Consider the following 23,576-nt stretch of genomic DNA (forward strand, 5'->3'; position numbering starts at 1 on the left):
CATTCTCCTTTAAAACGGTAAAATATTACAAGTAAGGCTTAAGTCCTCTTTGATCAATACCTCTAATCTGTTTCCTTCCCTTCCCTACCATTCCTTCCTACCTCTATCTTAGTTTTTAATTTGTATATGAAATGTTCATATATAAATGATATCCTATATAGAATTTGTATATTATTCTTCATCATGGTTTCATACAACAATGACTTGAAGCTCTGAATATTTATTTATAGTCCTAGCTTGTTCTTTTAACTATTGCCTAATACTTCATAGTATGAAAATCCTTTTATTAAGACTTCACTATCACAGTTACTTGAGTAAACTTTTTTTTGTTCTCACCTCCTTGAGTACACACCTTGTTTGTCTTTCCAGAATATAATTAAGTATTTTGATACAGCTCTAAATGAACTATATGATTAGCTTCCTTCATGCTGCTAAAGTGATTTAAATCATTAGTTTATTTACTTACTACTACATTTAAAAGTTGCTTGTGCTAGAACTAGAAAGATAAAGATGTGTATAATCCCTGTCTTTGATGTGTACAAAGCCAGAAAGCAGGAAAAAAAAAAGCAAAAAAACCTGCTGTACAATTAGTGAACATGAGAATAATATTTTGACTTGAGTTATACCAAAGCCATGGATGACACACCATAGTATTCAATTAGACAAATCCAGAAGGATTGTAATTTGTTCCACTAACATATCCTGATATTGTGTAATAGGCTTATTCATTTAAAAATACTTAAGTACCCTTGAGCATCATGTAATCTTTCTAAGAGTCTATCAGGTGGAGATATTCTTATCTGTATTTCACAGATGAGTAGCCCACTACAAAGTATAAGGGTCAAGATTTAAACCCAGGGTATCTGACTCCAACTTCTGTGTTTTATGTGCCTCTCTGCTATTTCTCGACAATGTTTTATATTTGAATAAACATTAATTACTTTATAATTTTTCAGACAAAACCATGATCTCTTCCAGAGGGTTCTTTTCAAATTATGATCCTTAACTCAGTCCCATTCCTTTTTCAAACCAGAACAGCTCTGCTTTTGTCTGTTTATTTGATTTCTTCTTCCACCTAAAATTTTATTTGAACAAAGGAGTTTCTGCCAACATTTTATTTTAAATACCATTTCATCATGACAGGAAACCCTTAGGCCTTGAACAAATGTTTATTCAGGTATTTGAATGAATCCTCAACAGTTCCTTGACTTATTTGCTGATACCCTTTTGACATCTGTGCAAAGGTAGGATGAACATTTGGTCAAGATTTCAAATGCAACTATTTAATATTTGAACAGAATCTCAACGTTATCATCTGAAAATCACTTCTGAGTTACTGAGTGCTATCTTTATCAGCAAAACAAAGTAACTCCAGGGAATCTTTTATCAATCACTTCTTTAAAGGACAGATTGAAATAATTGATACTTAAGACAATCACTCTAATCATTTACTTTCCTGGATTTTTAAACATTTTTCCTCATTTAGAATATTTGAAAGCCACATACTCTATAGATATTCCATATCAGCCTAATTTGTAGAAGGAGAGATAAAAATACAACATCCTTCTTATTGCTGAATGAGCCTCATATAATAAACTACTAGTGCATATTTCACATAATTTATCAGCCTATTATGCTTTCCTTTTTATGTTAACTCCTACAAATAAAAGAATTAAACTTTCATGCTCAATTTTTTAACTTAATAAACTTAGGTGTTTGGTTCTCCACTGCTGCTACAACCTTTGTTGTTATGTACTTTATATAAAATTTTTATCACAATGTTTTTTGAAGCATAATACTCAATAGTAATAATTTCTTCAGAAAAAAATACTTTCAATGTTATTTTCTCTTCTGTAATTAAGTGATTTATGATATTGAATAAACAAGTGGTAAGTATGGACCAAGATTGAATTCCTTTGAAAATGTCTTAAGAGCAATCACTCCAGAAAAGCACATGAAAATGTTATATATAACATTATATAATAATATATAATTATAAGGTATTCTGGGGTCCTGGACCATGTCCCATGCTTTAGCTAAATTGTACTTCTGCTCATTCCATTCTTTTTGTTTAGAACAGCCATTATTACAATTCTTTGTAATAACATCATGTATTCTCAGTCCATCTAACATGCTTCCTTCCCCACAAAACATCCTTTTTTTTAGTCTCCCTAATTAATATGATTTGTGTTTTATCCTCAAGATCCAAGCCACATTTAGTTTATATTACCTACGTTACACTTATCTCCCTGGTGGAATTTAAAACTCTATGAATTTAGATATTATAGCTTATTTGTCTTTTGTAATCTTCTGCAGAGCCCAACATGATAGTAAATGTACAGGAAGAATAAATAACAATAATTGTTTCCTAAACATTTATTATAAATTTCAGGGCTGCTACAGTGCAAAACTACAGCAGCATCATGTTCAGTACAGTCAGTAAATTTATTTCTTAATACATGTCCAAAATCTCTAAGCTAAAATCTTTGGGCTAGATATATTTCAGAATTCAGAATTGTATGGATTTAAAAAAAATGATGTAGAACAAAACTTCATAATGAAACAGTAATATTTATGAAGCAAAATGTATGAATGCAGCCTATAAAATGTGAGTTTGGGCCAGGTTCAGCTGCCAAATGAAGTCAGGTTGGGTAAAGTACTGTTGACAAATAGTTACAGCAAAACTTTTGTTAGCATGTCTTTGTATTTTGAAATTATGAATGAGTACTTGTGATGAGCATTGGGTGTTGTATGTAAGGGATGAATCTACCCCCGAAGCCAAGAGCACACTGTATACACTGTAGGTTAGCTATGTTGACAACAAATTATATTTTAAAAAAGTAGATATTTAGCAGAATGACACTTCATCTGCCTTTTCAAGCAGAAAGTGATGTTAGAAAAGCAAAGTAACTCCCTTTTGCAAGATCTCCCTTTATGTGAAGAGCCTTTTGAAAAACAGTTATGTGCAGATGAGTGTTGTTATTTGATTTTGTTGTGAAGGCATTATAAATACATTATAGGTAAAAAGTTTCACAACTACATAACTTTATAACTTATTAAAAAATCTAAAGGGTTTCAATGGTTAGGTTCTGAATATGTTTAATAATAAGAGTGGCATTTATATAACATTACATGCTGGGAACTTGGCTCTATGTATTACATGAAGCACAAAAAAAAAATCACTTGCACAGGTAAATAGCAAATAAATGGCAGAATTGAGATTGGAAACCAGTTAACTTTCTCTCTTATCCATGACAATACATCTTATCCATTACCTATTGTCTCTTTGTCCTAATTATTTGTAAAGAAAACTGATTTACTTCAGGGAGGGCAGAAATTTTCTAGCTGAATTTCAGGAAAATAAAATTTGCATAATTAATAGGGAAGATTGGAGAAAATGAATATAATCACTAAATAACCAGCCCTGCAAATAGTCCATTCGTTATCCATGTCTTCTGGGTGGCTACCTTCCACCTTCCTCTTAGACTTCCAACACTGCCACCTTCCTGTCAACTGATGACATTGCTTCCTAATTTTCTGAAAAAACTTTCTAAAAATGTTACCACCACATGTACTCATGTTTAAACCTTCAGTTTTAAGATTATTTAAAATATTATTTGATCTAGATTAGGGGCCTTTGGTCCTTTGCTTAGGAGAAGCTACTTTTCATTCCCCAAAACAGTGAGGTTAAAGTATAGGAGACATATAGGCAGTTTCCCCTACCAAGAATGCTCCCTTCTCCAGAGAGAATCCTAAAAAATGTGAGAGTATAGGAAAGGAGGATGGAGACTCTTTTTTTGTTTTTTTATTATATACCAGGTACCATGGTAGACACATGGTAATATATTCATATTATCCTTTAATTCTCAGTTAGGAGTTGCTGGAGGAGTTCTTACCATTCTGTTTTTGCAAATGTAAGAATTGAGACCGGGAGAGAAGGTAACGTGCCTAAGGTCACACAGCCAGTTAGTGGTGGAGTTGGTAATCAAACCCAGTTCTGACTTATACCATACCATTTAGCACTAGTTTGAAATAAAACATGGCAAGAACAATTGATTAAGGGATTTTTCATAAAAGGCTTAAAAATCTGATGATAGTACAGACTTATATATTTGGAAGCCTAGACCTAAATAGTGTGTAGGAAAATGCTAATTAATTAGGCATAGAATTCTAGTTTTTTGCAAAGCCGATTTCAGGTGAAGCCAAAGTGACTCTGGAGAATTAGAACAGAATCTTAAGTCACCTGATATTCTAAAGCAGAAGTTTGAAGAAAATAATGAAGTTGAATGTTGATAAATTCAGGATTACAGTACTCAAAAGGAAAAATAAATTCATAGATATGAGAGAAAGAACCACTTACTTATGTGTAAAAAGTCATAATCTTGAGGTGCCTGGGTGACTGAGTTGGGTAAGCATCCTACTCTTGATTTTGGCTCAGATCGTGATCACATGGTTCTTGAGACTGAGCCCCACTTTGGGCTCTGTGCTAACAATGCAGAGTCTCCTTAGGAGTCCAACCCCCTCCACCCTGCCCTACTAGTGCGCATGCATGAGCTTTCTCTCAAAATAAATAAATAAAAATTTAAAAAGGTCATAATCTTGCATCAGAGTACCACATGATTTAAAGAACCCTGTTGACATATAGTTTAGTTTTGTAATTTTTTTCTTATGTTTTGTAGATATCTTAAGTACTTCATCTCTCAGTAGTATGTGAACTTTTCTTAAGGTAACATGGTTGTGTAGATTTTTAAATTCTGTGTGTAATTTCTTCTCTAAATGCCTTCTGGTTACCTAAATACACAACTGAAATTATAAGGTGTGATTAGATAGATGCTGCATACAATTTGTTGTTTTAAAACTTAAAAGATGTGTAAAAACTTAGGAAAGAGATCAGAAGAGATTCAGAGGCATTGTTTTGTTTATAAAGAGAGTAGTAAGACTAGCCTCAGGAAGGAGCAACTGATCAATCTACAGTCAGAAAGAAAGTAAAGGGAAATAAAGTGAAGAAAGAAGAGGAAAAATTTTTTAATAGTAACATTGAGGACTTAAGAAAGTTAAATATCGGAATGTTATTTGTAAGATTTTGTGCCCTACTTGGTTTCTCCTTTAGAATATATCTAGAATCTGATCTCTTAATCACCATGATGGTTCTCCTTTGGGTTTATTATGATAGCCCCTTAACTGTTCTCATTTCCACCATTGACCTCCTAGAATCTATACGTCAATTAGAAGCCAAAACGATGCTGCTAAAATAGCCAGATTATGTCACTCCTCTCTGGTCTAAACTCTATAATGGCATTTTATTTCCTTCAGAGAAAAATTAAAGTTCTTACAGTGATGTCCAAGGCCCTATTGAGTCTTGCCCTGTTACAATCTGATCTTCCTTTCCACTACCAATTTCTTTGGCTCAGTCAGCTCTAACCTTACTCGTGTAACCAAACCCAAGTTCATATGCCAAATGTGCAACAAAGCCAATCACTGAGATATTGAGTAAACAGCAAAGATGTTTTTGTTTTTTGTTTTTGTTTTTCCCCTTCAGGAAGCAGCCAAATGAGGAGACAGGAGAGTCTGGCTCAAATCTGTCTCCCTGAAGGTAAAGTAAGAGATATTTAATGGCAAACAGGAAAAGATCTGGGTACAGGAGAAAAGAACTTCACAATAGGAAGGGGCTTAAGTCAATTTGTTGTCTGTGCCTGCACAGATCTTCTAAATATAATCTTCATGTGACCCATGACCATAAAATGACATCCTTAGCATGGTCCAAGGGTAGAGTTTTAGGCCCTTCTATGTCAAAAGTTCACCCATTGGCCACTTGTGCATGCTCAAAGAGGTCAGTGGTCCTGATCAGCTCTGGCAGTTTCTTGGTGAAGACTTGGGTCTCTGCAAAAGAACTGTGTCAACATTTTATTATTATGGTGTCCAGCAAGAATGTTATCTGTAGAAGCATAGTAGCAGTCTGCATTCCAAGAGCAGGTATATTTGGGTAAAAAGTTGCAGTTGTACTTATTAGTCCTATTAACTCTCTGGTTACTGATTTCACTAGCTCCCTGACAATTCACATCATATCTCAGGATATTGGCAATGGGCCCTTTCTTCTATAATTCCATTTTCCTGACATTCCTCACTCATCCAGCTCATTCTAACATACAGCCTCTGTGAATATCCTAAACGTACCAAACTTTGCTGACTTCCAGTCTCCCACTGAACAGTTACATTCGCCCACTAGAGTCTTGTCAAGTTGTTTGATTGACCACCTTATCATGAATAATTAGATCTGATTTTAGGAAAAGGCATACTTAAAACTGATTAGCTAAAATAGTTTTACCCAAAGAAATATTTGGGTAAGAATCAGCTTTGAGTTCTTAAGATAAAAAATGATGCCATCTGTGAAACGAGAATGAGGATCATAGGAAATAATTAGATAAGATGAAAACATAGCTGGATGAGATAAGAAATACTACAGTAAGATCCAAAAATGTAATAGGAGAGTTAAAATCTATTTTAGAAACCATGAAGAGAATACAATAAGTTGTGTACAGTTATTATTTAAGGGATTGCATCAAATTAAGGAAAAAGGGCAAACTAATAAAATTTTAAGCTATAATTTATTGTTTACTATGTACCAGTGTGCTAAGTAATTTCTCTTAGTTCATTTAATTCATATAACAGCCTTATCTAGTATTTATCTTCATTTCCATTTTATACGTGGGAAAACTAAGATAATTTTCTCAAGGTGCAACTACTGGTAGAACTAGAATTTGAGTCAGAGTCTATGTGAATGTAAAAGCATTTGGTCTTATCACTGTGCTGTTGGATAACAGGTATGATTAATAGAGAACAGATATTCAACACATAAATAATAATAGTTTATTCTGAAGAATAAACTAAAAAACAGGTTAAACAAAAGTATTAACTAATTATGGAAAGTAAGCTCCTGGGATCTTATCATCAGCACCTAGAACAATGTCAGGACATGGAAAATACTCAGCAAATATTTGTTTATTGAACTGTCCTAATTACTACCTATCAGTTATTAATTATGATCTATTAATGGTTAATAAGCATTAACCATTCTGTGTCATAGTGCTACATATATTAACATTATTTTATTTAACTCTCAAACAACTTTTGAACTCTTATTTGAACTCTTATTATAAGAAAAATGAAGCACCAAGAAGTTAAATAATTTAAGGTCTAATAATTAATTGTTGGTAGAATTTGGAAAACAGAAATAAATTTAAGAGTTAAATAAAAACTGTACTCTGTATATCAAAAGGGCTCATGGTATCCCAAACAAAAATAATGAAAAAAGCTATACCTTTGCGTATATTGAATACATTTTAAATTTTACATAGGAGAGATCTGACAGGAGTTTAAACAAGGGAGGAAAAAACTGTTTTACCACCAAGAAATAAAACTTGGGATGACACTAGATTTTCTCTTGGAAGCATTAAACGTTGGAATTGGCAAACAATTCCATCAGGATAAGTTATTATTCTTAGATGAAACTAACACATATTCTATTCTCACTTATGTGTAATAGCTTAGGAATATGCCCAACTTCTATTGAAGTAGACGTTTGCCTGATACTTGAGACAAATTGGATTCTCTGGGTGGCCTCTGGTTCACAATGAAGCTTAACAGTAGTCTTGTATAAGAGATGGGAGGTGCCATTCTCTCTGCTCTTGATACCTGCCAGTGTGATGTAACTCTCTAGCAGCCCCTTTCAGGTGTCATGTGGTCATATCTCATGCCCAGTGCCCATATCTCTGTTCTTGAGGGACATTGATGTGCCCTCTTTGTTCTCAGCCCGAGAATCTTTGTTTTATCTATCTTTAGGTGCTTTCATTACCCGAGTAGTCATTTTCCTCTTAAGAAAATCAAATACCTATGTAGTATCTATTTTGTTGTAAGGATTATATGAAATAAGTTAAGTTCCTAATATATTGGCCCATAGTGTGCTCAATAACATTCTGTTTTCTTCCTTCTCTCCCTCCCCACATACATTTTCTTCACTTTAATAAACAAAGAAAACACCTTCGAAGTTATATGAAGATACTTTAAAACTGCTTTGTTTTTGTCTGACACCCTTTCACACTCTGTCAAATAGTCATTGTTCCTCGCTCTGCTTTCCAGTTTTACATACCCAGCCCCAGATTGGCTAATGTGAAAAACTAAGATAAAACCAAGCCTTCATCTCACTCTACTGTGCCTTCAGAAAACTTTGGCTTCTAGAAAACATCCAGAAAATTTGAAAGAATAGTATAGTGAATATCTATACATAACTAGATGAAATTAAATTGCAGATATATTTCACCTCTCAAGATTTCAGATGTGTCTCCTATGGACAAGAACATTCTGCAATATGGGGCACCTGGGTGGCTCAGTTGGCTGAGCGTCTGACTTCAGCTCAGGTCATGATCTTACAATTCGTGGGTTTGAGCCCCGTGTCAGGCTCTGTGCTGACAGCTAGCTCAGAGCCTGGAGACTTCTTCGGATTCTATGTCTCCCTCTCTCTCTGACCCTCCCCTGCTCATGCTACCTCTTTCTCACTGCCTCTCAGAAATAAATAAAACATTATTTAAAAAAAAAAAAACAACATTCTGCAATATAATCATCATATTATCACACTGGATAATTTAGTATTGATATAATAATTTTATCTAATATATGATCAATATTCAGAGTTCCCAAACTATTCCCAAAATGTCCTATATAGGTTGTTTTTTTCATGTAGGATCTAATCAAGAACTATGTGCTTCATTTGGTTAACAAATCTCTCTCATCTCCTTTAATCTAAAAAGATCCTCCTAACATCTTTTCGTCTTTTAGGACACTGACACTTTTGAGGAGTCCAGACCATCTGTTTTGTAGAAATTCCCACAATCTGGATTTGTCTGGTTTCTTTCCCCACATGATTAGATTCAGGTTCAACATTTTGACAAAATTCATATGCAGGCCAGCGTTGTATGGCCTTTTTTTTTTTTTTACATGGTTAAAAATTATTGAGAACCCAGAGTTTTTGCTTATGTGGATATCTATCAATATTATATTACAAAATTAAAATAACTTTTGAAACTTCTTATTAACTCATTTAAGAAATAGCAAACCCATTTGATGTTAATTTTCCAGACCTAAAATTTTAATGAAAAGTGTGACATTGTTTTACATTTTTACAAGTCATTTTAATGTCTGCCTTAATGGAATGCAGCTGCATCTCATATCTGTGCCTACATTCAGCCTGTTGCAACATGTTTTGATTGAAACATATGAAGAAAATGTGGCATCACACAGACACATAGTTGAAAAACAGAGGAGTATTTTAATTGTGCTTTCAGACTTGACAAGTGGTCTTCATTTCCTTAGGGATTGCAAAAGGAATATTTTCTACTTCTATTATTGCTTCTGATTTTATCAGCTATAAATCTTTTTTTAATAGTTCTTTATGTAAATTAGTAATCTTAAAATACTGGAAGGCCTAGTAGATGTTGAATTATTTATCTTTAATTATCAATTTTCAAAGTCACCAATTTGTGCCTTAGCATCCTCCAGTAATTTCCAGTGAATATATTTTGTTTATTTCTCTTCTTCTTTCCTTTCTTATTTGTCATCATGTAGCAATGGCTTTTTATATAGTCAGTATGTTTTAATCACTTGAACTAAATTCCTTTTGATGTTCAGATTGCCTTTGGTCAGTGTGGCTTTGACACAGTTTCATTAATCCTCAATAACATCAAACTCTATCATAACAAAGCATCACAGGTCCAACTTGTACATTTTCTGCCACGGTCCTAGATCAGCCATTTCTCCAAGGAGCTCTGGTTTCTTTCAGATGAAAATGATATTAGACACAGCAATCTGGATCCTAGTGTTTATTGCTGCTGCTGTTGTGTTTGCTTATAGGCATTTTTAGTGGACCAACCTAGAAAACATCTTTTTAAAAAAGTGGGGTGATCATGAATTTACACTAAAGTTTCTCAGCAGGCACTGTTGACATTTGGGGCCAGCTTATTCCTTGTTGTTGGGACTGTCCTGTGCATTGTAGGAGGTTTAGCAGTATTCCTGGCCTCTCCTTAGTAGCACCTATTTCGTCAGTTGTGTTAACCAAAATTGTCCCAAGGCATTGCAAAATGTCCCAGAGGTAGGTTAGAGAAGGGGCCAAAAATGCCTCTAGCTGAGAAGCACTGGTTTGGAATTTTATTAGCAATATTAAAATAATTCTATTTTATCCATATGTTTATGTATTTGTGTGTGTTGTGTATACATATTTCACAGTGCCAACATCAGCAGGACCTCTAATGACTGTACCTCTGTGGGCTTGTTGTTCCACCTTCTCTATGAAATTATGAAATCTTGGCCCATTCCCATAGTTTTTAATCTAAAGAACAGTCTAATAATCACAATGCACAATTAGGCATCATAGTAAAATAGTAAAAATTCCAAACTCACCTAATTTAAGGTTTCTCCTTTGCCAAAGCTCAACACTGCTTGGAGCCTGAAGTTTCAAAGAGAATCAAGTAGATCACCTTTTTCTATATTTACCATGCTCACATTCCTAAGACCCCTTAACAGCTGATTTTGACCTTTTCAGTGTAGAGGCATGGGGAGATAGGGGTTGAAAGGAGGGGCACAGTTGTACTTGGTGGGTACGTATGACTGTCACTAGAGTTCTCTGTGTTTGGTGGAGGATTATAGCTGTTTCTCTAGCAGGATACTTGGTGGTATTGTTGGGATATTTCACTGGAAAGCTCCAGCTGTAATCCTATAATGTGGGTGATACCTGTCTTCTCTCTGGACACATCTGTCCTCAGTCTCTGGAGTTCAAATGGTTGGCCCTACACAGACTCCCTCCATGTTGGATCACAGTGTCCTCTAGTCTTCCCTCTTAGGTGGAACTGTTTGTAAAAAGAAAGAAAAAACTTTTTATTGGCATGAAGAATTTTAGAAAAGTACTCAAAGGTATAGAGCTTAATGAATTATTACATAAATTAAACTAGGCTGTCATCACCCAGATTAAACTATTTATAAATTCATTAGCTTCCCAGAAGCCTTCTTACATCCCTTCCAGTCCCTCTTCACAGGTAACAACCATCTCAACTTTTAACATTATAGATGGTTTTGACTGTCTGAGAACTTTATATTAATGGAATCATAGAGCATTTTTCTGTGTCTACTTTTTTATGCATTATACTTACGGAATTCACATTTTTGTACAGGCTACATTTTCTCATTTCTGTATAATAATGTATTGAGTAATATATTGAAAATAAAACTGTTTATACATTTTGCTATAGATCTTTGGGTTTTCAGTTTGGGACTATTATAAACACTTCTATAAATATTCTCATACAGATCTCTTTTTCGGCAAATATGCGTACCTGTTCTTGCAGATGAGTTTTGCATTTGGCTTTCCCAGGACTCTAGGACTACTCTTCATAGACCAGTATCTTTTCCTTGGCACAGGTTCATACATCATGTGGTAGTGAAAATCATCTCTTGTAAAGGCCAAGATTTTTGCATGTTTTGTTGTTAGTTATGGGTGACTCCTCTCCACACCCAAAGTTTTGGGCAGATTCCTGGCTTCATCAGCATAGTCTGTGTAGTGTTTTCTAGCCCTATTTTCATGGGTAAGTCAGCCTTCAGATCCTCCATTACATGCAGGGTTCAGTTCCCATGCTCTTCTGGTGGGCCTGAGGCCACAAATCCTGGCTGTTTGTGGGTGTTAAATCCCAGTTCTTAGCTCCTAGGTCTTAGATCTACAGCTAAAACTTTTTAAAACCATTCTGGTTTTCCCCCCTGCTTATCTCTTTTTAATTTCTGGCTTATTGGGATACCCCCATTTTTTGTTCTAGACTATAATTAAACAACATGTTCCCATGATGTTTTATTCAGCATTTTTGTGTTTGTGGTGGAAGGAGTGTTCCCGTAAGCACCAGGTCATGTTATCTCAACCCTATGCTTCACAAGTGATACAATACCAGCCTTCTCTTTGTTCTTTATCTGTTAAATATATATATTCATTTTCCTGCCATTTTACTACATATTTCCCCTCCTTTTCATAAAGGAATAAAAAAGTGACTTCACCCAAACCAAAGGGAAATGTGTTTACCTGTGCTTATAAGGCAACAAAAATAATATAGAACTCTTATTTTAAAGGTAAATCTCTTTCTAGCCTATAATAGATTTCATTTCAACCAAAATGGAATTTTTGTGTATCTGAAATTTTTATGTCATTAGGCATATAAAATGACCTAGCCACATTTTAATAGTGCCTTTATTTTCACAGAATATGGTCCTTTTAATAATAGTAACACTTGAATTTATATTAATATATTAAATAAAAATATATATTAAATATAAGGAGCAGTTAGAAGTAACATATAAATATAGCCATTCAATAATCATTTTTTTCAGATCATTAAATATAAATTTTTCAGAAATAATAAAAACTTTTGTCTTTACAAAGGTAGATGTTAAAAATAAACTTATAATAAATGAACAAAGAAAAAAAGAGACAAACAGATGCTTAAGTGTAGGGGAAAAACTGGGTGTTACCAGAAGGGAGATGGGTGGGGGGGGTGGGTGAAATAGAGGGTATTGAGTCTCATGACGAACACTGAGTGATGTATAGAATCGTTGATTTACTATATTGTACACCTGAAACTAACACTATGTTAATTATATTGGAACTTAAAAGTTATAAAAGGAAACTATAAAAATAAGTTTGTTAAGACTGCTTATAACTCATGGTCTATTAATATAAAAGCAGGAAGTTTGTTGAAATAACAGGCATTGGGTATACAAATGTTGAAAGGGTATTAAATAAAAATCTGAAGCAAGAGATTTTTAAAATTTACCATATATGACAATAAGTGAAATATTACTATAGAGCTTATATCATTGAGTATACCATAGTTATGGCTATAAGTGAAACAAAAAATATAGTTAAGTGTACATATTTCAACAAATACTTATTGAAGTCTTATTTAACACAAAACTTACAAAGACCTAGTTTTTACGTTCACAAAACCTAGAGAAGTCAGGCAAACAGTATTTACAGTAGACACATATTGAATGTTTACTTGGTTACGTAGAAGAAATATCTAGGCCTTTCTCAGGTCAGTGAAGACCATTTAAGAGTTTGTTCAGCATATAAATTTAGAAAAGGGAGGAGAGTCCTAAAGGTATGAGAGACTTTGGGAAAATATAAGGATGTTAGTACAGTTAGAACAGAAAAGAGAATATGCAGTATAGAAGAACAGATGTAACAGTATTACCCCTTACTTTTCCCACCCTAAAATATATGAGATTTTCTAAGGAGAAAGAGAAAATGTGGTGTTCTATTACAGACTTAATGTAATATTGCCTCAGGTTTCAAAAGGGGCAGATGATGTATATATTAAAAGGGGATATTTAGACAGTATCTTTGATTTGGGTGAGTTCTCCTATTATTTAGCGTTGTGCCATTCATCCTATTTTTGGTGGCCCATAGCATATAAGTACTCCTGGATGTCTTGTAACTCATGGTGGTGAAGATATGGGTAGATAGCAAGGATGTTAGAATATACTAAGTAATTTTAAGACTTTTTGTAAATTGTTTTAGAGTGACAGTGTTACATTGGACTGAGGAGTAGCAACAGTTGAGCCATAAATCTGTGATTTGTGAGGAATTAGCAAGTGGATCTGTATGTAGACGTGTTTTTCAAAACCAGAATGTAAATTGTTTAAAGAAAAGTGGTAGCAGCACACATTATGCTAGATTTGCAACCCCTACAATTCAGTGTTTTGCAGATGTCCTGAATAAAGTTTTGACGGAGACGATGCATTTGGGTGTGAACTTTTTTCACCTTTATGTACAGCAAGGTATCTGATGGAGTGACATATGTAATAGAGTGGTCCTTTCTTTATTAGTTGCCTTCTCTGTGGTTCTGAGCACTAGCCAAGCTTTGTGGTACAGAGGCAGTGCCTGAGTCCCATGCCAAATTATCTTAGCTCTAGTTGGAACTGGTTGGGTGAAACATTTCTCAAGCTAAAAGGTCCCTAGAGAAGGTTAACCTCTAATTTTACCCACTAAATTCTACTTGCATGATGTTATACCTGCATTGCAGTTTTGACAGCCTTACATTAGTGTTAAGGTTGAGCAGAGCTTAACTTTCAGATTTCTTTAAGCCTTTCCATTTTGTTACAGGCAGCCCATGATAATATGAATCATGCCTACCCTTCATGGTGGTGCCTTCATGCCAATAGCCTTTATTATCAGAAATTTTCCTCCTTCTTAAAAGTCAAATTTTGGAATGCTTAGCTCTTCCCCCCCAAGAGTTAAAAGAATTACATTCTATTTGATAACTATAATTTTCTCATTTATACTTAAATCTATGTTTAACTTTATTTAGTACTCATTAACAATGTTTCATGCCAGATTTCCCTCCTTATGCATTCTCTATTGTAACTAACTCATCCATTATTGGTTAAGTTACATCTTTAGGAATCTCTTTAGAATGTATACTGGGCTCTTATTTCCTTATTGTATGCATATTTGAGAATGTCTTTCAGTTGCCTTTCAAACTGCAGAATTTCACTAGGTATAGAATTTTCAGACTACATCTAGAACAGATCTAGAACTGTATTTGGGATTTACGGATGTGATAATCATAGTTGTAGTAGATATTCATTGAGTACTTGCTATGTGCCAACTTGTACATGAGCTTGTTTAATCCTTAGATCCATTTCTAGGTACTAATATTATTTCATTTTACTTGCCAAAGTCATCCAGCTACTAAGTAAGGAGTTTGAAATTTGAACTTAAGGCATAATGCTCCAAAATCCTTACTCTTGGGCCCCCTAGGTGGCTCAGTTGGTTAAGGGTCAGACTCTTGATCTAAGCTCAGGTCATGATTTCACCATCATGAGATGAGCCCCACATTGGACTCTGCACTGGATGTGGTGGAGCCTGCTTAAGATTTTCTACCTCCCTCTCTGCCCCTGACCACCTTTCTCTTTCTCTCAAACCAAACAAAAAATCATAACAACAATAACAAAAAACCAAAGTCCATATTCTTAATTTTCTGTAGGTTCTATAGGTGTCTTTTAGGTTAATTAAGCTCAAAGTCTGGCTGTGTGACTTTAGAAATGTTACTTCTCTGTGCTTCAGTTAACTCTATAAAATAGGACTAATACTAATAATAAGGATGCTCTGATGATTTGTTGATACATGTAAATAGTCTATAATAGTGCCTAGCAGATAGTAAATACTTGGTAGTGGCCTGTTGCTGTTGTTATTATCTTATAGATCGTAAGATCCAGATCTGAACTTAGAATAATCAATCCTATTTCAAGTAACTCTGCTGTTTAACACTATAGTATATTATCAAAAATTAGGTGTAAATTAGACATGTAAATTAGGCATTTACACTTAGTGAGAAAAAGGGATTATTCAAACAGTGTTGGGACTTACTTGATAAGTAATAAATGCTTGAATGAATGAGAGTTTTATAAAAGTGTATATGCATTCACTTAATGAATACTAACAAATAAGTATTAAGTATTCTCTAGGTCTGTATAGGCAAACTAGAATGACATACAAATATGATAGGTATATGATAATGAAATTATAGATGATTTTTTTCTTTTGAATTTCCTTAATTTCCTCCACAATTTTTCTAATAATACAGTTTATAAAATTAAATATTTGACCAGATAATCACTAAATTATTTTTTATATATGTTGAGGTTTTTAAAAATTTTTTAAATGTTTTATTTATTTTTGAGAGAGAGAGAGACAGACAGACAGACAGACAGACAGAAAGACAGCATGAGCAGGGGAGGGTCAGAGAGAGGGAGACAGAGAATCTGAAACAGGCTCCAGGCTCTGAGCTGGCTGTCAGCACAGAGCCTGATGTGGGGCTCGAACCCACAAACCATGAGATCATGACCTGAGCTGAAGTCGGATGCTTAACCAACTTAGCCACCCAGGTGCCCCAATATACATGTTGATTTTTAAGTAACTACAAATAAGTGGTTGGAAGGGCAGAGCTTGGAGTGAGGTTTTGTAGCCATGAGAAGATAATGAGACTACCCATAATGGTATGTACAGAGGAGTAAAACATAAGAAATAGGCAAAGGAAGAGCAGTTGGCAAACAGAACTTAAAGGAACTATTAGAAAGACAGATGAAGAATCAGAAGAGACATGACCCCCAAAACAAAGCAGGGGACAAGTGGGGAGAGAAATTACCAGTGGCAAATTATACAGAAGGTCAAGAAAAAAATCCACAGTATTTAGGAATGAAGAAATCTTTGATGATGTTAAGCCATTTTGTAAGAACAGTGAACACATATATAAGCTATATTATAGTATGCTGAGGAGTAAAGGAAATTGGGTAGTTAGAGACTGTAAATGAATTTTTCAACAATTTAGATGATCAAGGGATGAATTCTGGAAGAATTTAGAGTAAGACAGAATTCCTTTTATTTTTCCCTTCTTGCTGCTGAAATTTTTTTGGAATGGAAATACTAGAGAAAGGATATGATTGGAGATATTCTAAGATTTTAGGAGACAAAGGTCAAGATTTGAAAGTAGATAGGAAACTGGTTACAAGAGCATAGACTGAGAACCTTGGTAAGGAGGATTCCCTCTGAGCACTGAAAGAGAAAGTGCCATTGTAAATCATTAAAGAAATTGAAATGCTATAATCAGCATACCAGATGCTGGTGTTTCTTTTGGGCTTTTGTTTTTTCTGGATATTTGTGACCTAGGGGTAGAAAGCAGGAGAGCCTTCTTTCAAACAGCATTACATCCATGTGCAATGTTTGTTTTTTCTCTAAAATGGAAAATCTTGCTCCCTACTCCCTGTTCTCTCTTCCTGTGAGAAATCAGTGTAGGGTCCAGATGAATAATGGGTGGATAAATAGATAGATAGATTGACTGACTGACTGATTTACACATACTTTACTCCCACAGCTACTTGTGTAGCCTGCAAATATAACTTGTGATAAAAAAAAAAAATGAGCAGAGTCAAATCAGAAAGGTAGCAGGTAGTACACTCTACTAACCTGATGGGCATGGGTGTGAAACTTCATAACCACCCTTTATTAGGAGGAAAACCCATGGCTAAGACTCCTAAACAAGAGAATGAACATTAGTAAGAGAGAGTACATGGACGTAAGTTCATGGAGGAATATATATTTAAGAAAAGAGGATCCGTGCTTATCTCAAAATGCCCCAGGCCACGACCATTTTGTTCCTAGCTATTCCACAGACATGGCCTTTTTTCCCTTTGCCCTTTGTTCACATCCTTTCCCCTGCTTGATAAAGCAAATGTTTAAGGTACCTCTGTGTTCCTTTATCACAAACTTTGGCCAGAAGAGTGAATCTGATTTTAATGTTAACTAATATAAAATATTAAAGGAAATTCCATAATCCTTTAAATAACTTCTCATGCTTACAAAATATAAATAAGCTGAAGATATTAAAAAGACTCAGTCTATATTACAGGAATTTATTAGAAAATAAGTTCCAAAAAGTAAAATTTTCAGTTAATTAATGTTTACATCTTTAGGCTGAATTTTTAATTCAGTCTAAATAAGTTAGATTGTTACATACTTTATTAAATGGAACATATATATGGTTTAAAATCATCATGGTTGAATATTAAAATCATATCCAAGACCTTTTGAAGGAAACTCCACAAATGATCCCAGGCTCACGCTTGTATCCATATTTCTTCTACAATTCTGTCTTTTCATTCATTCAGTACTTCTCAGTGCTTTAAATTGTTCTCCTTTATCATTATTTCTATTTATTGTGTTTTCTAATTTGCAGCCAAAATAACCTGGGCAGTAAAGTCAGTACAATCAGTGACATCCTTTTTTATGTGCTATTCACAATCATTAGACTCTTTAAGAGTAAAATAGCTTCAGGATTTTCCAATAAAATTAAATGTATAGATATTTATAAAAGGTCTATTTCAGAGACCTCTTTAGTTCTTTAGTCTGTACTTGTTTTTTGAAGGTTTAGATGTCAGAAAGAAAAGTTGTACTACAGTTTGATTATCTTACATAACTAATGCTTATCAACAACATGTAGATAACCTTGAAATAATAGAAAGGGCTAAGGGCAATCTAATACTGACACCGTTAAGAAGATATACAGAAATATTATGCAATACGTTTTTAAAAGAGCCATATAATTGATTTATATGCTGTGTTCACCTCATTAAGGTTCCTGAGGACACAGGTAAAGTATTAAACAGGGGTTGGAGCATCACCAACATTCACTTATGCCAAACAAGAGGCTGGGTGAGACAGTAATGTGCTTGCTGATGTGCATTTGTTGCTGTTGTTGTTTTTTTAAAGTTGTCCATGCATAACATTTCCAATAGTCTTTAGATATCATATATAACTTGGGGCGCCTGAGTGGCTTAGTCGGTTAAGCGTCCGACTTTCGCTTAGGTCATGATCTCACGGTTCGTGGGTTCGAGCCCCGCGTCGGGCTCTGTGCTGACTGCCAGCTCAGAGCCTGGAGCCTGTTTCAGTCTGTGATTCCCTCTCTCCCTGACCCTCCCCTGTTCACGCTGTCTCTCTCTATCCTAGAAATAAATAAAAATATTAAAAAAAAAAAGATATCATATATAACTTTTGTTTTGTTTTCTAGGGCAGCATAATTATTTATGTGCTGGAAGAAATGATTGCATTGTTGATAAAATCCGCAGAAAAAACTGCCCAGCATGTCGCCTTAGAAAGTGTTGCCAGGCTGGCATGGTCCTCGGAGGTAATACTGATGTTTTCATCAAAAATATACCGTTGAATATTTATACTCTAAAATATGGGTCAGAAAATCCTAGTTTTCTTATTCATCTTTGTTCTTATTTTGCTTTTTCTGTCATGATTATTAGCTTTTCAATGAAGGAACCATTAGCATCTCATTAACTACAGATTGTCATCATTTTAGGTCTGTTATGAGAAGTAATAAGCCTTCATTTGTCTATATTGCCTATAAGTAGATGCTATGAGAAGTTCACCAGTCTCTTATTAAGTTACATAGGTAGGATCTAGGCTCTGCCACTCACTGTATGGTTGGTCTTGAATAAGGTACCAACTCCTGGGCATCAGTCTCCTTATTTGTAAAATGAGAGCACTGAGGTTCTTTTCAGCTCAAAATTTGATTCTGTGAATTGGTCAAGTACGTTGGTCTCTATCCTTCTCACCTCTCCCTCTCCCCCTCTCTCTCTCTCTATCTCTCTCTCTCTCAATCCCCTCCCACCCTACTTCCTTTTCTCATTCTCTTTAAGTAACTATATATGGAGCCCTTACAACTTACCAGGTACTCTTCTAAATTCTGGGGGTATAGCAGCATGCGCGCATGCACACACCCACACACACGAGACCAAATCTTTACCCTAATGGAGCTTACATTCTTAGTAGAGGAACAATAAGTATGTATGTCAAATTATTATAAGTGCTAACAAAAATATTAAGCAGGATGAATGAATAGGAAGTATCAGGGAGCAGAGTCCCTTCTGAATCCTTTAATTAATATTTTCTTTTTTTTAATGTTTTATTTCTTTCTGAAAGAGAGAGAGACACAGCATGAGCAGGGGAGGGTCAGAGAGAGAGGGAGATACAGGATCTGAAACAGGCTCCAGGCTCTAAGTTGGCTGTCAGCAGAGCCCGACACGGGGCTTGAACCCACAGCCAAAGTCGGATGCTTAACCGACTGAACCACCCAGGTGTCCCTAATTAATATTTTCATTTCACTTAGCCATTTCTTTTCCTTCCCCCTTCTAAGTATATTTTCTTCCCCCTCACTGCTTTAAGTTTTTATTTATTGCTTTTCAAGTTTTACTTTTTTATGGTTCCAAATTTTTATTTAAATTACAGTTAGTTAACATATAGTATGTTAATTTCAGGTATATAATTGAGTAATTCATTGGTTACATACAACACCCAGTGCTCATTACAATAAGTTCCCTCCTTAGTAGCCACCACCTACTCCTCCGATCCCCCTGCCCAACTTCCACGTGGTAACCGTCTGTTCACTATAGTTAAGAGTCTATTTCTTGGTGATGCAATGATTATAATTTTTCTAAAATACATTAAAATGAACTCATAAACTTCTTGTAGTTTTTTTATATGTATTTTTTCTATAGAGATATAGTTGACCTAAAAGTTACCTTAGCGTCAGGTGTAAAACATAGTGATTTGACAGGTCTTTGTGCTATGCCCACCACAAGTGTTGCTACCTTCTGTCTTAATACATCACTATTACAACACCAATGGCTTAATTCCCTATGATGTAGCTTTCATCCCCATGACTTCTACATTCCATGAGTGGATAACCTATACCTCTCACTCCCTTTCGCCTATTTTGCCAATCCCCCCAGCTCCCTCCACTCTGGCCACCATGTTTGGTCTCTGTATTTATTGGTTTATTTCTGCTTTTTTGTTTCTTTATATCTCACTTGTATGTGAAATCATATGTTATTTGTCTTTGATGTATTTCACCTAGCATAGTATCCCCTAAGACTATGTATGTTGTTGCAAATGGCAAGATCTCATTCTTTTTCATGACTAAGTCAATAGCACATATATACCACATCTTCTTTATCCATCTATCTATTTATGGACACTTGGGTTGCTTCCATAATTTGCTTGTTGCTTATAATGCTGCAATAAACATAGAGTGACAAATATCTTTTTGAATTAGTGTTTTTGTTTTTTTGCGACCCTAATGTTGAATTACTGAATCGTATATGGTATTTCTATTTTTAATTTTTTGAGGATCCTCTATACTGTTTTCCATAGTAGCTACAACAATTTTCATTCCCACTAACAGTGCACAAGTCTTCCTTTTTCTTCATATCCTTTTCAGCACTTGTTATTTGACTTTTCAATTCTAGCCATTCTGACAGGGGTAAGGTAATATCTCCCTGTAATTTTGGTTTGCATTTCCCTGATGATTAGTGATGTCGATCATCTTTCACATGCTGGTTGGCCATGTATATCTTCTTTGGAAAAATGTCTGTTCAGGTCCACTGCCATTAAAAAAAATTAATGTTTATTTTTGAGGGAGAGAGAGAGAGACAGAGTGTGACTAGAGGAGGGGCAGAGAAAGAAGGAGAGATAGAATGCAAAGGAGGGTCCAGGCTCTGAGCTATCAGCACAGAGCCTGATGCAGGGCTCCAGCTCATAAACTGTGAGATTATGACCTGAGCTGAAATCAGATATGACTGAGCCACTCACGAGCCCCTCTGCCAAATCAAAATTTTTTGGTGTCATATAAGTTCTTTATAAATTTTGGATATTAATGCCTTATCAGATATATTATTTTCAAAAATCTCTTTCCATTCAATAGGTGGCCTTTTTATTTTGATGATGTTTGACTTCACTGTACAGAGGCTTTTATTTTAGTATAGTCCCAGTAGTTTAAGTTTGCTTTTATTTATCTTGCCTGAGGAGACATATCTAAAAAAATGTTGCTAAGAACAATTTTTGCATATCGTTTAAGTAAGTGATCTAATATCATTCTTTTGCATATTGCTGTCCAGTTTTCCCAGCACTATTGAAGAGACTGTCTTATTCCCACTGCATATTATAGTCATAGATTAATTGACCATAAAAGCATTGGTTTATTATTGGACTCTCTATCCTGTTACATTGATCTGTGTGTCTGTTTTGATGCCAGTACATGCTGTTTTTATTATTACAGCTTTGTAATCTTGAAATCTGGGATTGTGATACCTCCAGCTTTGTTCTTCTTTCTCAAGAGAGGTCTTTTGTAGTTCCATACAAATTTTAGTATTTTTTCAGGTTCTATGACAAATGCTATTGGTATTTTGATAGGGATTTCACTGAATCTGTAGATTGCTTTGGATAGCATGCACATTTTAATGATACTAAATTTCCAATCCATGAGCCTCGCATACATATTTCCATTTGTGTCCTCTTCAGTTTGTTTTGTTAATGTCTTATAGTTTTTATTTCTTTTAATTTTATTTAAATCAAGTTTATATATATAGATAGATAAACATATGTATAAATATATATTACATTATACATATATATATAATGTAATAATGTTTTCAGGAGTAGATTTAGTCATTCATCACTTACATATAACACGCAGTGCTCATCCCAGCAAGTGCCCTCCTTAATGCACATCATTCATTTAGCCCAACACCCCACCCACCTCCCCTCTAGCAACCCTCAGTTTGTTCTCTGTATTTAAGAGACTCTTATGGTTTGCTCCCTGTTTTTCTCTTATTTTTCTTTCCCTTCCCCTGTGTTCATCTGTTTTGTTTCTTAAATGTTTCTTAAATGAATGAAGTCATATGATATCTGTCTTTCTCAGGCTGACTTATTTTGCTTAGCATAATATGCTCTAGTTCCATCCGTGTTGTTGCAAATGGCAAGATTTCATTCTTTTTGGTTGCTGAGTAATATTCCAGTGTGTGTGTGTGTGTGTGTGTGTGTGTGTGTCTATACACACATACATAACACATCTTCTTTATCCATCTGTCAGTCAGTGGACATTTGGGCTCTTTCATAATTTGGCTATTGTTGATAGTGCTTCTATAAACATTGGGGTACATGTGCCCTTTCAAATCAGCACTTTTGTATGCTTTGGATAAATACCTAGTAGTGCAAATGCTGGGTCATAGGGTAGTTCTGTTTTTAATATTTTCAGGAACTGTTTTCCAGAGTAGCTGTAACAGTTTGCATTCCTAACAGCAGTGCAAAAGGGTTCCCTTTTCTCTGCATCCTCACCAACATCTGTTGTCAATTTTAGCCATTCTGACAGGTGTGAGGTGGTTATCTCATTGTGATTTGGATTTGTATTTCCCTGCTGATGAGTGATGTTGAACATATTTTCATGTGTCTGTTACCCACCTGTATGTCTCCTTTGGAAAAGTGTCTATTCGTGTCTTCTGCCCATTTCTTGATTGGATTATTTGTTTTTTGGGTGTTGAGTTTCGTAAGTTCTTCATAGATTCTGAATACTAACCCTTTATCAGATATGTCATTTGCAAATGTATTCTCCAGTTTTCTCAGTTGCCTTTTAATTTTGTTGATTATTTCCTTTGCTGTGGCTGAGGTCAAAGAAGTTTTTGCCTGTTTTCTCCTTTAGGATTTTCATGCCTTCTTGTCTTATGTTTAGGTTTTTCATCAATTTTGAGTTTATTTTTGTGTATGGTGTAAGAAAATAGTCCAATTTCATTCATTTGCATGTTGCTGTCCAGTTTTCCCAATACCATTTGCTGAAGAGATTATCTTTTTTCCATGAGATATTCTTTCCTGCTTTGTTGAAGATCCATACATTTGTGGGTCCATTTCTGGGTTCTCTGCTCTATTCCATTGATCTATGTGTCTGTTTTTGTGTCAGCACCATATTGTTTTGATGATTACAGCTTTGTAATACAGCTTGAAGTCTGGAAATGTGATGGTTCGAGATTTGGTTTTCTTTTTTCAGGATTGTGTTGCATATTCAGGGTCTTTTCTGGTTCTATACAAATTTTAGATTTGTTTACTCTAGCTCTGTGAAAAATGCTGGTGTTATTTTGATAGGGATTGCATTGAATGT

General features: G+C 34.8%; 1 protein-coding gene across 2 annotated transcripts in view; it reads left to right on the forward strand.

The window, feature by feature from the left end:
* The window catches only part of PGR (progesterone receptor), an 83,769-nt gene that overhangs the window by 13,046 nt on the left and 47,147 nt on the right, over positions 1-23,576 (forward strand). For both annotated transcript variants that reach the window (XM_039221798.1, XM_039221799.1), the window contains exon 3: positions 18,651-18,767. In XM_039221798.1, coding sequence (XP_039077729.1) covers positions 18,651-18,767 — 117 coding nt within the window. The remainder of the gene's footprint in view (positions 1-18,650; positions 18,768-23,576) is intronic.

Source organism: Hyaena hyaena, unplaced genomic scaffold, assembly GCF_003009895.1.
Source record: "Hyaena hyaena isolate Hyena2069 unplaced genomic scaffold, ASM300989v1 scaffold_1018, whole genome shotgun sequence".
NCBI lineage: Eukaryota > Metazoa > Chordata > Mammalia > Carnivora > Hyaenidae > Hyaena > Hyaena hyaena.